Below are 17,482 nucleotides of genomic sequence, written 5' to 3' on the forward strand. Positions count from 1 at the left end.
CCACCTCTTTGAGTCACAGTTACAAGGAACTCTTAAAAGACAACAACCTGCACTGACCTCAGATACTATTCTGAGAGGTTTGGTTTTACTTCCTCTTTTTAAAATCTCCCAACAGCAGAATCACACGAGGACTGCAAGGTCTGATAGACATTTGCAAAAGGACTTAAGGAAGTTGTGAATTTAGCACGATGTCTAAACTCCTTCCGCCTCTTTTTTTTTAAATTTAGATTATTGCAAGTGGATCTCCTGCAATTACTATAAAGTGATGACACAGCAACATTACAGAAACTGAACACTTCATTCCTAGACTGTGCTCTCACAAGACCATCTTCAAACTCCAACATGATCTTGGCTAAAGTAACAGCAAAACATTCAGAGCAAAGAGTGCAAGTAAAAAGTTTCACAGAAACCTCATCTGCAGTGCATGGAATAAATCCCCCTGCAATATTTTTATTTTGCACTTCCAACACAATTCAGGATAGGTCTTAACAAAAATAAAGCCCTTTAGGTACCAGAAAGTTGTTAAGGCAAACTTGAAGTTAAAATTTGGAAGGTACCATTCACTATTTAAAAAAAAATAATTTTGAAAGCCCACAGTAACAACCATTATCTTGAAGTTCTTGTGCCACTTGCCCTTGCTACAGCAGAGAATCACTCATTTATCTGCTACTGCACGTGGGGCTTGTCCAGCAAAGGTAACAGAAAAATTGAGAGTTTGGCCAAGAGCCATAATGGCAACTCCCCTAAGGACTGGCATAGCTGGGAGCAATGCAGGGGAAATTCAGAAGGCAGGAAAAGAATAATGACAGAAGCCTTTTTAACCACTCCAAAGACATAAACAGTGCATGTAAGTGAAAATCTCAAAAAGACATTCAGCTAATTATGTAGAGAACAGCACACAATTACAGCTGTAATTCCCCTTCTCACTTGATAAAGCTTCCAGACATCTCAGAAAATAATTATCACACGTGAGAACAGCCACCATGAGCAACGTGCTACTGCTGAATGCAAAACAAGCGAGGAAAAATAAACCAGAACCAAATGAGAATTGTGGCCAAGGTGGTACGAGGGTGACAGAGCAGAAACACCTGACCCCAAACTCACCCCACTGTGACCCATATAGCTCAGTAGCCACGAAAACACTCCCAAAACAGGTGGAGATGGGAAAAACCCTCTGGCACGCCCTGCTGACCACACAAAAAGGACCCAATAAAATTGCCTCCCATGCAGGAGACAGCAGAGTTGCTACAATTAAGGTTTGCAGTTAACAATCCCTGTAGGATAGGGAAAGAGACCATAAACTTGCCATAAAGGCCTCGTGTTGCTACTGAAATACCAAAGCAAAGGACTTGGCAACTGAGCCTCAATGTATTGCATTTCCAGCACTGGGGGGAACCTTCCCAGCTCCTGCATCAGCAATTCCTGACTGACAGCTGGGCTGTTCCATGTCCCCAGGGAAGTGAATTCTCTGCCTGATGACTAATTCATTACATCGTTTGTGCTTAGGCAAGTCCAAGCCCAGATCAGGCTCCTTCCAACGCTGGATTCCTCCTGAGCTGGATGAACATCTGCTCCATCTCAGGTGCTGCCACCACATCTACCCTGAGAACAGCACCTGGAACTGAACCTGGAGGAGCTGCCTGGAAGCAGGAGAAACTGAAAGTGAAACTGGCACAGATCAATTCCAGCCGAGCTGCATTTGGCTCTCTAAAACAGGAGGGGAAGATTTTTTTTTGTCAGGACTTTTTGGCACCTTTGAGGCTTGAGTTTAGAGTCCTGTTTAACACCACTGGCAGCAAACTAATCTTCCCCTCCAAGAGGACACGGGTGCAGATAACACCAGAGGCAAAATGATCCACCAGAATTGGATGATCTACTTGATCAAAGGAGCCTTGCACCATGGTGGAAAGATTTTAAGATTTATAGCTGTTCCCTGCCTGCTCTAATGCATAAGAAAAATGACTGACAAACCCATCAAAGGAGTGTTCTTGGTGCAAAAAGAAGGGGGAGAAGTCACAATCCAAAATGCAGGGAACCCTCAGAACTTTGGGCCTGTAAGCCAAAGCTTAGAATTAAACAGAGGTTTTGATTTGAGACCTTGAATCCAGCAAAGGCAGAGAGCAGGGCCCTCACCCCATGGAAATGTGAGGCAGGCAGCAGGACTGGAGCAGCTCCTGCCATGCTGGCTGCACACACATGAACCCTCCACTCATCACCCTGCCCTCCCCAAGGCCTCACCACAAAAAGGACATCTGCTGAAGGGAACAGCAGTAGAGCTGTGTCAGGCTCCCTGCTGCTGAGACATTGCTAAAGCTCACACGTGCATGGGGTATTTTTGCAGGATCTGAAGTGCTGACCAGAACCAGCAGACACTTTTCAGCAGGATCAGGACAGCAGATGGGGCTGATCAGGTGTGGCCAGCCCTTCGAGCTCAGAATCCTGTCCCTATCCTCTCTGCCTCCAACTGCTCAAAATCCCATTTACAGGCTGTATTTTACTGGCTTATCCTTCGAAACGTGAAGCTTTCATAAACGAATCTCATTGATGTAGTAATAATTAAATCCACACCATAAATTACTGTCAAAATCATCACCTCCAATCTCTGTACACACAAATACCACCTGTGAGCATGATTTCATCTAGTTTCATCACAGACAAGCAAAAGGAATTTTGATTTTTTCCTTTCCTTCATCCTCCCTAGGAAGCTTTCTTGTCTCCAGGTGATAGTGACCTGCAGTCTCCCAAAGGCTTCAGAAGCACATGAAACATCGAAAAGTTGTTTTCCTGCACCTTTGTTCACCAAGGTGCAGGCAGAAGCAAGGCTTCTAATGGAGAAGTTCTAACAGAAGTTCTCCTGTGGCTGGGACACTTTTGCCTTGGGGTGCTGCAGAGCTCAAGGACCATGACATAACAAGGAATGCCACATCAGGCTCTCAGATCATTTCTCTCCTTGCTTTCTGATTCCTACTTCTGATTAAGGAAGACAAAGCCACACCAAAATAGTGAAGCAAAAGCCAAATCCCATTAAGCTCTTTATAGAATTCACTTTATAGGTCCATCAGCCAATTCTGCTCATTATTACCCCATTTTACTGCCTCTCCTGTGACTCACTCCTGCAGCTGAGCCCATAAAGGACCTGGGTTCACTCTCAGCAACCACACCAACGCCCTGACACAGCATTCAAACCAAAGAAATTCAGAACAAACTCATACAAATGATCAGTCAGCTGGAACAGGAGAGAATGAAAATTAAAGATGGGCGTTTAGACCAGCAGTGCCCATTTTTTCCTCTACAGCTGACCTGTGGCAGGACTGACAAGCAGAGAGGCTGGCACTGAACCCTGTGACTCTCAGAGAGTGCAGGGATGGGATCCCAGCAAGGAGGTTCCAGAATAGCAGCCCTGGCCACATGTGAGAACAAGTCTGCAACTGTGGCACAAGACAGATCCCAAGTTATCAGCTCACCCACACTGATCTTTGCAGCTCCTCTGCACTTTGCCCCACAGAGACATTGGGAGCATTTATAAAAGCATGCAAAAGCAATTACAGTAAAAATAAAACCAAGGTTATAAACACAGCCTGGATGTCAAATTTGCCTCTTTTTCTATTTAGAGCTGGCATTTCAGCATGCAGAAAATTCTCACTCCCCCTCTAAAACGTGTGCTCGGGGCTATATAGCACATGCAAAATAAATTGCATTTATATTGGTATTTATATTCCCCTCTTCTTGGCCACACTGCCTTGCCTCTCTTATTTAGTCAAATAGCCTGCCAGCTTCTCATCAAGAAGTAGAAATTGGTTTTCCATCTCCTAGGAGATAAACAAGGTTTCCCCCTAGCAGAGAGGAAGCTGAGCTGCTGAGTGCACAGTTTGAGAACAGCCAGTGCCCAGAAAGGCTTTGCACCATCCCAGGGATGTCTGTGCCCTCTGTGATCCCAGTCACCACCCTGGATGGAGAAAAACCACTTTAAAAAGTAAATTTATGTCTTTTCAGGCAGTTTTCTTTGTGATTCTAGTTAAACATAGACAACTCTGACTCATGGTGCTGCTGCCTTACAACTAAGGAATTTGATGTACTCTTGTCATACCAGAGGTTAATAAAATATGGTTTATACCTCTCCGTGGTTTCCCCTTCTCAGTTCCCAAAAGAACTGGACTATAGGATCAGGCTTTCACTCTTAGGCTGTACTGAATCAGGGGAAAAAGGTTACCACACTCAACAAAGGCAGCATAAAACAATCTAAAAGATCTTAACTACATGGTTGTGTAATAAATAGAATAATATATAAATTTCTGAGTCTTTTTTTTTAACAGTGGTTTTGTAAAAATCAAAATGCTGTAGTTCTGCAGTTTTTAAGTTAAAAATTAAAATTAAGTATTAACTAAAGTTAAAGATAATCTATTTTAAAAAAGCACATATTAAATGAGTTCTTTATCTGCTGGATGTCAGGCTGTAAGGCTACAGATACATTGTTCAAAAAAAAAAAACCCAACACAGGTGAAATATGCAACTTGCTTTCATTTTCACTTCAGAAATGAGAAGTCACCAGGACCGGGTTGACTTTTTGCCACGTTGTTGCTAGTTGTAAAATCACCAAATCAAAGAGAGAGAGCTCCTCATGCTCAGAGACCAGCTGTGCAACGCTCGCTGTGTGCTGTGGCCTTAGAGCAGATGAAGAGAACAGGAAGGATCACTCCAGGAAGAGGGACAGCCTCTGGTCCTCCACCACATCCCACAGAGATGTCACCACTCCATGGCCACTGGCACATGGGCCTTTTTCTGAAGCATCTCACAAGCAGCTGTGATGCAGAAGGATGAGATCTCCTTCCAGGGACACTCTGCTCATTCCCTTGGGCACAGCATGCATTTTTAAAGAGGGGGAATCCAATCAACCTTAATTCATGTTGCATTATTCACTGAGTAGCTACAGTCTCATCCAAAAATCCTAATTGTCTAATAAGTCAAGTCACCTACATCAAACACAGTGCCAAAGGAATGACTAGAAAGCCAGAAGCTGCCTCACACACACTAAATCTTGCTTTTAAGATGTCTAGAGAAGCTTCTTTTTTGAAACAGAGCAATAAATTCTGGCCTCTTGCATAAACATGTGCAGTGCTCTCATGTGTACAACCACTGTGCTGCCTGATACCTCACTGCTGTCTCAGGGGTGCTGCCTGTCAGCCTTCCAGCATGGCAAATCTGCTTTCCAACCCTTGAGTTCTGACCACTAACGTGGAACCTGGCACATGCCAGCTAAATTACAAGTACTGCTCATTCCTCTAAGCACAGACTGTCATCTTAGTGTATGGGAAAGCAAATGCAGGAAGGGAAAAAAAAAGGAAAAGGAAAAGCTGAGCATTTCTGATGTTGCTGTTACTTTACATTATTAAGGAATAATGATGTGGAATAGTCCCCCTCTGCAACAGAAGGTTTGCAGAGCTGCCAGGGAAACCTGGCTCTAGGTCCAGCCCTTTCCTGTGGGTCAGCTGGCTCTAGGTCCAGCCAGGTCCAGCTCCCACCATGACCTCCTGCACCTCCCCAGCTCCTGGATTATCCTGGCTTAAACATCTCTTAGCACTCAGCACCAAGAGATGCTGAAGGAAAGGAAAAAAAAGGGCACAGGACAAAATTACAGAGCAAATTGGGGAATGGTACAGAGGGGAAACCATCTGAGGGTTTGTTCAGCCTGGAGAAAAGGAGACCCAGCAGAGTCTTCAGCTTCCTCATGAGGGGAAGGAGAGGGGCAGGCACTGATCTCTGCCCTCTGGTGCCCAGTGACAGGGAGGGAACAGCCTGAAGCTGTGCCAGGGGAGGGTTAGGGTGGATATTAGGAAAAGGTTCCTCATCCAGAGGGTGGTTGGACACTGAACAGAGCTCTCAGGCACAGGGTGACTTTTGGGGATGGTCCTGTGCAGGGATAACAAGAGTTAGGACTCCACAACCCTTCCAACTCAGAACCTGTGGGAACCCAGGGCACTGGGAATATTTCTCTGTCTGCTCTGGGGGGCCCTGACCCCCAGGGGAGCTCTGACTCTGACCCTCATCCATGGAGAAAGTTTCCCAGACTCCAAGATAGACTGGAACCCACAAAAGTGTGAAATAGATTATAGAGAGCAGTGCGAGTGTGTCACTGGGTGAGAAATTGAGGGTTTGGGATTTTTAGTGTGTTGTGGATGGAAGCAGGATGGGGAGCACAGGGTGTCATCCTGGGTTTCTTCTTCGTGCTTCTTCCTCCTTCTCCATGGGTTTGGGTGGCATTTTGTAATTGGGCAGAAAAGTCCCCATTGGGGCTCTTTGGGATCAGTTATGGGGTTAAAAGGGAAAATAATCCAGGTGTCAGTTCTTAATTGTATAGTTTAGCCTTAAAAGCCCTTGGAACAAGAGATTGTTGGCCATTTTGTGCCTTCTGATGAAAAGCTGCAGAACTCACAGCAGTGAGACTGTTTTACTGATAAGAAATAATAAACACCTGAGTCTGAACATGAACTATCATCTCAAGTGCCTTCAGTCCAGACCCAGAGACACCCACAGCTGGGACCATCACAAGAATCTTCTATGATTCAATTAACTGCCTCTTCTAAGCCTTGAGCCAGTTCTTTGGTACACCCAGGACTCGAGTTCTTCATGCAACATGAACGTGTCAGCAATCTGAGCTGCTGCTGAGGCTGCACACAACACACCCCAGAGCACAGGAAAAAATTTATTTCCAATTGCAGCCACACAAGTTTCCAGCCTTGTCCACACAGATGAAGCAGAGAATCAGCCATGAGCTGGCCATGGGGCAAATGGAAAGGGTGAGGAAGTCCAGCATTTCCAGTGACTGCAATCACAAGCTTCCTTCATAAAGAAACAGTGATCAACCTGCTAAACCACTGAACCCCATGAGCTTCTAGTTACCCTGTGTGGTCCCACACCACCCCCAGAGCCCCAGGGAGGTTCCCACTGCCTCCAGGAGACTTTCTGGTTTATAAGAAGGCAGGACAGGACCTTGAGCACACCAGCAGGTTCTGAATGTACTCTCAGACCACAACTTGAGCCCCTGTGGTCTGTGGGACAGAAATGACATCAAACCTTGCGTTGGCTGGTTGTCTCCACAATCAACAAGTCCCTTTCAATCACCCAGTTAGCCTGGGGGCAGACTTTCTAGCAGAGCCTGTTGCGTTAGGACAGGGGGTGATGGTTTTCATCTGAAAGAGTCACTTTAGATTACATAGAAGGAAGATGGCTTTTCTCACAGTGAGGGTGGGGAGGCCCTGGCACAGGGCAGCTGTGGCTGCCCCATCCCTGAAAGTGTTCAAAGCCAGGTTGGACCCAGCTTGGAGCAATCTGGAATAGTGGAAGATGTCCCTGCCCACGGCAGGAGGGCTGGACTAGATGACCTTTATGAGTCTCTTCCAGGCCAAACCACCCTCTGATGCCATTCTGTGACTCCAGCTCCGTGCCTCACCTGACCTTTACTGCACATCCACGCTGCACTCCTGACTGGTTATTCAGCCCCTTGGTGCTCATCACCTCAGAGGAAGTCGCTGCACCAGCAGCGTGGGCTGATCTGAAGGCACAGAAAGTGGCAGGGCTGGGTACAAGCAGTGTCTGTGCTGACTTGTTGGGAGCACTGAACCACTCCTGACAGCAAAACGACTTCTACATGAGCACACGGTACTCCACATTTTCACACAGGCATCTGTGCTCCAAATATTTCAGTGAGCATCCAGCTGTTCTCTCTGGACCCTACTCCAACCATATGCACTGTTTACCTTTCAAATTTTATTGCTCCAGGAAGAGAAACCAGACATCATCTCCTTCTCTAAATGCTGGTATGCTGCCAAGTTCTCCTCCTGCCCACCGTTTGCACACTCTGAGAGCTAACATTTTCCACAAGCCCAATAACCCATTTTTTTACAGCTAATCCCATACCTGGCATCACGCCTCCAACTGAGAAGAGGATTGTCATGGGATTATATATATTTTTTTTGTTAGTTTACATACTAATTATAAATACAGAGGCTGAATTACAGCCTAGACAGAATCAAGGACCTGCATCTGGGGTGTAGGACACCAACCCCTGTGTCCTCATGGGTGTGTGACACCATGCTGAAATAAAGACAAAGCATTAATCTCTGTGTGACTGCTTCTGACATGCAGCACTTCTGCTGAAGACTCTTTTAAGCCTTAAGCATTCCCATGTAAACAAAACCTCAAGCTGCTACAAAGTAAGCTTGTGCAATTGGAAATAAATGTTTATTTTGAAATAAAAAGAAGGCATCTGCATATATAGAGACAAATCATAAGCCTTTGATCAACCCTACAAAGCACGTCTGCATATAACAAAAACTGCCAGGCTCATAACTTCCTCTGGAAAGAAAAATAATGTGATGTCCTACACCCTACTTATTCACCCAGATTATTTATGCCCCTAAAGAATACTCTTTTGTTTATTCAGCAACAGAAATAAATCCAAACTAAAGATCTGTAGCTGTCAGTTAACAGGGCAAGTGCTTTACAAATGACAGCAGAAATAAGAGTGGGATAGGCTGCCAGTGCTGGCACTCTCAGAATGTCCCAAACTTGCATCTCTTGCTTTCCTAATCCATCATGAGTACACCAGAGACCACAAAGATTACAGGCACCAGCAGAGGATATCTGTCACCACTAAAGCTTTTCCCCCATCAATTCATGTTGCTTTAACACCACCTCTTACTTTTGGGTTTGAATTTTCCCCTAGAACACCTGTACTCCCCACTCCTATGCTGATACACCATTCCAGCCCCACAGAACCAGTGTGATCCTTGTCTGAAAGGTGACACTGGAATTCAGGATTGGCGTTAAGTAATTTCCATAATAAGAGGACACTCCTGTACCATCTGATATTACAACAATGATATTTGTCTACACAAGTATTACGGAGAGGATAAATTTAAATATCTGAAAGGCAAACATTCTAGGAAACAACATTTAGAGTGGCCCCTGTCCATTGGAGCAGAAAATGAGGATGAATAATTTACAGCTGCACTTTGGTGGCCGCTCCAGCCGAGGAGCTCGGGGAGATGCCGACACAGCTGCTCACCAAGTGGAATAATCAGCAGCACTCCCAGCAAGAGTGGTCTACTAACCTGCTTTACTTAGGTGACAAATGGAACAGGAAGCAGTGGGAGGACAAGGAATCAACCAAAAAAACTAAAAAAGCCAGCGTGCTCCCAGTGAGATCAGTATTTGGTGCTTTTGCACATTCTGCCTCAGAGGAAAGCAGAGCTATGCTCAGGTTGCTCAGCCTTTAAATCATCACAAATTCTTGCTAAAGGTATCTTAGGGTCAGAAAAAGATGCCTGGCTTGGCACAATTGCATTCAGGCCTTCCTGCTGTGCCACAGGGAGCTGGGAATGACATCCTGGGAGCAGCACCCACTCATCCCCCTTGTTCTGGTAGCAGTGAGCAGAAGGCAACGAACAGCTAACGAAGCAAACACGCTCCAGAGAACTCTCCAGAAAGGCAAGCAAGGCTCATCGTACAGCTGGGAATCCAGCAGCATTTGATACCTCTCCCAGTGACGTGCACGGGACTGAGTTAACAGACTGAACACTAATTTAGTGCAGATGTTGCTCAGGTGGAAGGATGGTGCAGGTTTCATCAGGGGATTGCCTTGTAAAAAGATGAGGAGCATCTGGAGGAATAACACTTGTACAAAAAACTGTCATTACAAAGGAGACAGATGGATGAAAAAAATGTATCTTTGAACAGATTAAAGAAATCTATGTGTACAGCTAGGAACTGCCAGCAAAGACAAGCTACAGTCTGGAATAACTCCCATGAAACACAGGGAGCCACAGCACCTTGCAATTGTCTATCAGCAACCTCCTCCTACCATACAGCCCTGACAGGTTTTGCTTTTCCATCTCTACCAGGTTTTTTGTTAAAATCACAGTCCATTTATTACCCAGAAATAGGAAAAAGCAGGTAGACATAGGTGTGATTCAATGTAGCACAGGGAGAAGGGTCACCATAATAAATAATCACAGAATAAACTGCACAATTTAGAGCCAAGACCAACATCCCAGCAACACTTTGTCCACTAAAGGAGCACAAGCAACTGTCCCTTGCAAAACTGTAAGAGTCATTCTGAAGTGAGAGTTGTTTACCCATCCACACACAGAAAATGCCTACATACAAACCCAAAGAAAGCTGTTCATGATGGATGGCTCACCTATTACCTGCCTTGCCTATTATTTACAGTATGCCTTGGTTGGGTAGCACTTTTTTTTGTTGTTTTAAAGAATTTCCAAAGTGCTTTCAGCATTCTGCTAAGCAACAGGAAGCATTTCTGCCTGTACACAATTTTTACTGACTGACATAGTAAGCAGCCTGCAGCAGAAATCTAAGAAATTCATTCACAAATGCCAGATCACACATCCAGCCAAGCAGAATAAGAACCAGGAACAGCCTCAGCTTTGCTGTACAAAACTCCCTTGTCTTCACAATCCAATGTATTATCCAAAGATTAGCTTACAATTCATGCAAGGTAAATCAAAGCCAGCTCTGGAGCTCTGCAGCATGTCTGTGATCAACGAGATCAATTAGCAAATGGATTTTAGTTAGACCAGTCTAAAATGGGATTACATTAGGCTCATACTGGGAGGCTGGATTTCAGGAGCACAGCCCTGTAAGTCTCTGTGCTGAGCTCAAAACGTCACAGAAGTATCCATTGCAAAATCCATGTCAAGCTGGAAACATGCAGGCCAACAGCCAGCCCCTGACTATAGCTACTCCTTCCCTCCCAAAATGCAAGAACTTGCTCCAAATCCTGTGACAGGGACTAGGGCAGTGCTCTGGGCATGGTTTGTGTGCAGTCAAGTACTAAACCTGGCCTTAAAGTTTCTATGAACAAAGGGAGAAGGGCTTAAAAAAAGAGAAGGATGCAAGCAACAGGGATGGAAAAATGGTGTTGATTTATTCCCAGCACAAAAGGTGAAGGAATTAATGGAACTGCTCTGCACTTCAAGGCAGGTCAGGCAGACAGATTTAAATAGGAGTGGTACAAAACTGTTTGGATTATATTCTCTGCAGTACAGAAGAAAAGACCCAACCCCTCCAAAAATGAACAGAACATTGTTCTACGGATGGAAACTGTCTTAAGTCATTGCTTCCCTTTTGTTGAGGTTTTTAAAGCATCAAAGGAGGCAGAAGCACAGGTTAAAACTCTGTTTTTAAAAGAGCACAAATATAATATAATTTTATTCTTCACCTCCTCCTCCTCCTGCTTTGCCAAATATGTTTACACACAAATATCACAGCACATTACAGAACACCACTGTAACACAAGCACTGCAAAGAAAGAAATCAAAATGCTGAATTATAACACTTTACAAGGAGCAACTCAAGCCCACCTTGAAATCCCAGATAACCCTGGCCAAGCCCTGGAAGTCACATTCCAACATCAGACCAAGAAGTTCCATTAGCACAGACACCACTTGCTCACACTGTCAATAATAAAACAATGGACAGAAGAGAGGGAAAAAGAAAAAGTCTTATAATGGCTCCAGTTTGCCAATAACATTAGTAAGCTGATTTTCAATTAATTAGTAAGTTGTCTTTGAAACTTACTATAACCAGTTTGGCCTACACAGAAAACTTCTGTTCCTCTTAGTCTTGTGCTGTTGGGGAGAGAGGTTTTGTGGGTGGGTTTTATGGAATTTTGCTACTTTAAAATAATAAAGCAAGACTTTCCTCTTTGCCAATGTATGTTGAGTTTTTCAAAGATAACCCATACATTTTGAATTCTAGGACCATAACCTTTAGAAACCTAGTTCTAGGACCTGTATGTAGAGAAAAGTGTGACTCTTTTAACATTTTTAAAATCAGCATGATGAGTTGAGTGAGCTACTAAGTGTCAGGTTAAATTTAAAAATTTAACCTGCCTGAGCATTGCTTCCACAAAGTTTTCAGCTTGGAATGCACCTCTGAAGAGTTTAAGGACAGACTGCCCCATCCCACACACACTCTCTTCAACTATTAATTATTGCAGCTGTGGCTTTAAAATTCTTCTCAAAGAACAGGTGGATTTGAGTTGAATTTAAAGAAAAACAAATCACATTACATTAACTACGTCACACCTCATTTCCCAGTTCTAATCAACAAAAGGAAATTAATTAATGGCCTAACATTGAGGGTGACCAGCATTACTGATGTTAGATCACTGACTACACCAGGAGCAGCACTTGTTCTCCTGCTCTATAAATATACAAGAAGCCCAGAGCCATGTTCAGAAATTAGTAAAATTACCTGTGCAATAAAAGCAAAAATAATAAAGGTAAGGAGGTTATAAAGTAGTCAGAAATCCACATGAAGGGCAAGAAAGTAAGGAGTGAAGCAACACAGAGGCTTCAGTACTTTAAAGACAACAAAAGGAAGATACAGAGAGTAAAAGGTTCTATTAACAAATTTTACACAGATCATCACTTAATTAAAGAAACCATTCAAAATCCAGTGAGCTTAAAACCAAACACCTTACTAGAGCAATCTAGAGCAGTCAGAAGGCAATAAACACATGTGAAAAAGAAGATATACTCATGCCCACATGGGAGAGGCAGCACAGCACTCAGGCAGGACACAGAACAAAAGGATGAGACTCTTCCAGCTCCAATCACCAGTAACTAACCAGGAACCAGTGTCTCTCCAGCACAGCTAGCCCCAGAGTGGCAGCTCTCACAGGAAAACAAAGCTCTATTCTCAAGCAATGAAGAAAATACTTCCACCACTGAATGACCTTATAAGCAAGAGGAATCCAGCTGTTGCTGTCCCAAACTATACAAAGACTTTTATTGTCCCAACAAAAGAGGACAAAGAGTTCTAACAATCAAATATAGCATGCAGGCTGTGAAAGGCCAGGCATTTGCCCATCAGGATATTAAGTTTACCAATTTAGGAGGACTAAGGACAGAAAAGTAGCAGGACTACGTGTCCAGCACGCAGTGCCAAGAAAAACACAACTGTGGGTTACAATTTGCTTACCTTCTATAGAAGGGGCCTGGTCCACAGCTGCATACAGCATCTCTTTCAAAGCCTGCAAGGGAGTGGCAGAGAACAAGGAACACAGTTAGTATGAAAAGAGGAAAAAAAAATTACACTGTTTTGATATGCCTGTTTGAAAACAAAAGCAATTAAAGCCCTTTTATCCGGCAGGCTGGCACAGAAAGCTGTGGTACGTGGTGTCAAGGCTATCACACACATTTCTGCTCACAAGTGAAACAGGTTCATGTTTACTGACTGCTTTATCTCAAGCCTGTTATCTTAATAATCTATAAAATTTATTCCAACTGTACAGTTCAACATCTTCCTTCAGAAAAATGTTTCCCAGTTGGTAGGATGCTAAAGGCTTTACATTGAAAAAAAATGAAGAAATGGCAACAAAACCTGAAGTATTGCGTGACACAGAGGGGTTTGTCAAGGCAAAGGGAGGAGAAGCAGCCTCAGGGATTCCTCATCACTGCTACACAGGATTACAAAAATTCACACACAAGCTAAAAGCTGAAGGCAACATGATGAAGGAGATTAGGGAACCAAGGGCGATGGCCTTCTCTAGAAGTGGGAACTGAAGGGCAACTTTAACACCAGCCAGAATTAATTAAGTAATCAGGTTTCAGGTGCTGGAGGCAGCATGAGCTGCCTTGCAGCTCCTCTCTGGAAGGCTCTTCCCAGGCAGGTGTTGAGCTGCTGGTATTACTCGAGGCAGAGGTTAAAGATTCCCTCACTCACATCCACATGAACTGAATCCAGATCAATGACTGAAGGAATGAGGGGAGCTCAGAAGAGGTCACAGTGAGGATCAGAGGGTGGGAGCACCTCTGCTATGGAGACAGGCTGAGAGAGCTGGGGCTGCTCAGCTGGAGAAGGCTCCAAGGAGACTTCAGAGCCCCTTCCAGTGCCTGAAGGGGCTTCCAGAAGAACTGGGGAGGAACTTGGGAGAGTGGCCGGGAATGGACAGGACAAGAGGGAATGGATTCAAACTCCCATAGGGCAGGTTGGAGTAAAATAATAGGGAAAAAACCTTTACTGTGAGGCTGGTGAGGGCCTGGCATAGGTTGTCCAGAGAAGCTGTGGTTGGCCCATCCCTGGAAGTGTTCAAGGCTAGGCTGGATGGAACTTGGAACAGCCTAGTCTAGTGGAAAGTGTCCCTGCCCATGGCAGGGAGAGGGAACAAGATGATCTTAAATGTTCCTTCCAACCTAAAACATTTTAGGACTTTATGAATAACCTGAGCCATAATTTTGGAAGTGAAAGCCACAGGGAAGGACCCATTCCTACTGCACAGTGATTTGCTTACACACACCTCACATCTTAATGCTCATACTGAATGTGAGTACCCTCCTCCACCACCACAAAAACCTGACATTATTCCCTCATTCTTGAGCCCACAGAAATCTAACACAAAGAACTAATTCAGGTCTTCTTAGTTCCTATCTATTCTGCCTGGTTCTCAACATATCCCATATTTCCATAACCCTGAAAGACAGCAGAAGCAAAGATGTGTGTGTCACAGTGCCCCAGGAGAAAACCTCCCAGGTTAAATGACAAATCCCCCAACACCCTGGAGGTAAAAACCATCAGCTCAGCATGGTGAGCTGAGGGCTGTTGTAACACACTGGGTAAATACAAGGTCTAAAGGACAAGTCTGTTTATCACAAGATACCCAAGGTGGCTGCCTGCACCAGCAGCTCTGGCACCTCTCAAAGGTCTGGCTCCTGAGTCAGAGGTCTCAGCAAAGGTCACTTGCATAATTGTTTTCCCAACTGAGCCACTGCTGGATGATCCTCATGCCAGCAGCAGAGCTCTCCTCTGCTCCTGGTGCTGCTCTAAAATTCCTCAGGAGCACTGACCACTTCAGTCCTTTCCCCCCATGACTCACTGCTCAGCAGCACATGATCTGCTTCTGCACACCCAGTAGTCAAAAAATCTTCCTCCTTTTCCATCCCAGTCATCATCCTCACCTACCTGTAACTTTTTCCATGAACCACAACCAACATGTGACACAGGATAAACAAACCAGAAGAGACAGCACACTGAAAGTCACTGTAGTAACAACTCATCTCCTAACCCACCCAGAGGTAAACCCAGTATGATTCCTACCTCTGGTTTTATCATTAAAAAAAAAAAAAACCAAATTAAAAAGGACAACACTGACAGTCCTGCACTAAACAATCTTGAAAGCTGAAGGTGTCAGTCGTCCCACAGACCTCTCCCCATGCAGACTGACATTGTACAATCTGGCAGCTGCAGGGCAGCAGATTTTGTTACTGCTTTCCTGACCTATATAAGTAAACCAATAACCTCAAAGTGAAAGACTCAGTGCTCCTTCACACCTAAACTATTTAGTCCTCTAGATTACAGAATTTTAGAAGCGATCGTTTACAGAAGTTATCCATCACTGTCAATGTGAAACACTTCAGAATTACCTTTTCTGCCCTCAAACTAAACCAAGTGGGTTATTTCCCTGCTTTAGACTGTGCCAGTGCTACACCTTGCACCATCAGTCAACTTGTGTAAATACATTTGAGAGTGCAAAAAAAAAAAAAAAAAAGGCAAAAAGAAAACAATTGAAAATGCAACCATCAGACCTTAATAGTGAACAAAATTAAGGACAAAAACCTTAAAACACTCAAAAAAAAAAAAAAAACAAACCCCAAAACACTGTTTTAAAGGAGTCTTTCAAACCACTTAAGCTCCTCTAAGCTCCTCTGCTAACAGCCCGAAGGACAAATAGTGAAATAGCACAACAGATTTGTGTCAGGAGGTGGCAAGCCTGGGTGTGAACTGCCTATCATGAAGCTGGGTTTGACGAGCAGAATTGGCCACCTCCCAAAAACTGAAAGGCTGTTTCTGCAAGAGACACTCTGAAGGCAAGCAGGCAACCTCAGCTATCCTCTCCCCCCACCCACTTCCTGCTGCAGGTGGTGTCTGGGAGAAATGATGCCTAAAACTTAGCAACCTGCTTCTCTTCTGCAACAGCAAAAGGACATAAAACCTGGGGGTTTAAGGACTTAAAACCTTTAAAAAAAAAGGGAAGGGAGGTCACCTGCTCACACCTTTACCCACCTCTCCCATGAACTTTGCACCTGTAATTACTGTTCTGCTCCTCCTCCTTCCCCAGTTGCTAAGATGTCAAAGGTATTATGTACTTTTTCTATAAAAATACCACCAGGCTTCTGCAGAGAAACAAATTCAGGCCAGATTAACTGCAACCAAACAGCCATCTGGCAACTGTACAAGTGACTTGAACACTTCCATCAGCTGGATATGCAAATCCACATTTACATCTAGAAGTCTGAGCAATGCTCCCCTCCTGAAAGAAACCCAGAGAGGGACATGAAAGCAAAGGAACCCAGGAGGGTTTGTGGATAAACAGAGGACTAACAACCCCAATATTTCCCTGCATCCAAAATGAGCATTATATGCAGCAGAGCACACTCTCAGCCAAAAAAAAAAAAAAAAAAGCATCAGCTGAAATTCATGCAAGTTACCTGAATTTGTTCAGCACTGTGTGGAAATGAGAATTCAGTCTGACACAAAAAGTTGGGATTGTGTTTGTTTTCATGTTTTTCCTGTTTTCCATTTTTCCCATTTTCCTATTTTTCCAAAGGAACTGAAGGGTAAATGAGTGGCCCAAAACTTTTAAGGCAAAATGAACCCTGTAGCAGTGCAGATCACAGCTGTAGTTTAACAGGCTAGGAAAATGTGACTCACTTTACAGAATAAAATGCACTGCCAGAGCCCCTAAAACAAGGTGAGCAAAGCCTTGCACTGCTGCTGCCAGGGTGAGGCACATCCACATCATTTCATGCAATCTTTAGAATGGAAATTTGGAATGGAAAGCCAAATCAGACCCATCATGGTTTAAAGCTCCACGTTAGTGTTGGCTCAGTCATGGTAAATGTCTCTGGGAAAAGCTGAATGAAACAGAAGAGCATTCACTGCCATTTCCCCTCTCTTCTGTAAGCCAAGTGCTCCTTCTCCAGAAGTTTAGATGTGCAGTAATGGTCACTGCAGAGCTTTTGCTGAAAGAAAAATATAAATCTAAGTCACACCTATCAAAATATATCTTACTTTTGCCTGTTTAAAGAAAATGAATGGTTTTTTTCCTCTCCCTAAAGCTCTCACCCTGTCTGCCAGCCCTAAGCCCAAGCAACTGCCATACTTCCTACAAGCACAAATAGAATACTTAAACTGATTATTTTTGGAAGGAAAGAGCGTGTGGATGGTAATCAACTATCAATTGTTCAAAACCACCTGAAAGTGAAGCTACATTTTTAGGTATTGAAAACACTCTGAGGTTATCACCAACAGATTACAGCGGGTCTGACAGGCAAAGCTTGCTCAAAATCCCTTCAAAGGATCTCACAGGTTACCTGGGTGCTGCCACACTCCAGGAATCACCTGCTCTCCAGTGGAAATAACTCCAAATATCACAGCAGAAAATTAAGATGAGGACATGTAA

General features: G+C 44.1%; 1 protein-coding gene across 1 annotated transcript in view; it reads right to left on the minus strand.

Moving 5' to 3' along the window:
* Positions 1-17,482, minus strand: part of XPR1 (xenotropic and polytropic retrovirus receptor 1) — a 109,539-nt gene that overhangs the window by 89,226 nt on the left and 2,831 nt on the right. The window contains exon 2 of the mRNA XM_009098426.3: positions 13,003-13,054. Coding sequence (XP_009096674.1) covers positions 13,003-13,054 — 52 coding nt within the window. The remainder of the gene's footprint in view (positions 1-13,002; positions 13,055-17,482) is intronic.

This window comes from Serinus canaria, chromosome 8 (assembly GCF_022539315.1).
Source record: "Serinus canaria isolate serCan28SL12 chromosome 8, serCan2020, whole genome shotgun sequence".
NCBI classification, from domain to species: domain Eukaryota; kingdom Metazoa; phylum Chordata; class Aves; order Passeriformes; family Fringillidae; genus Serinus; species Serinus canaria.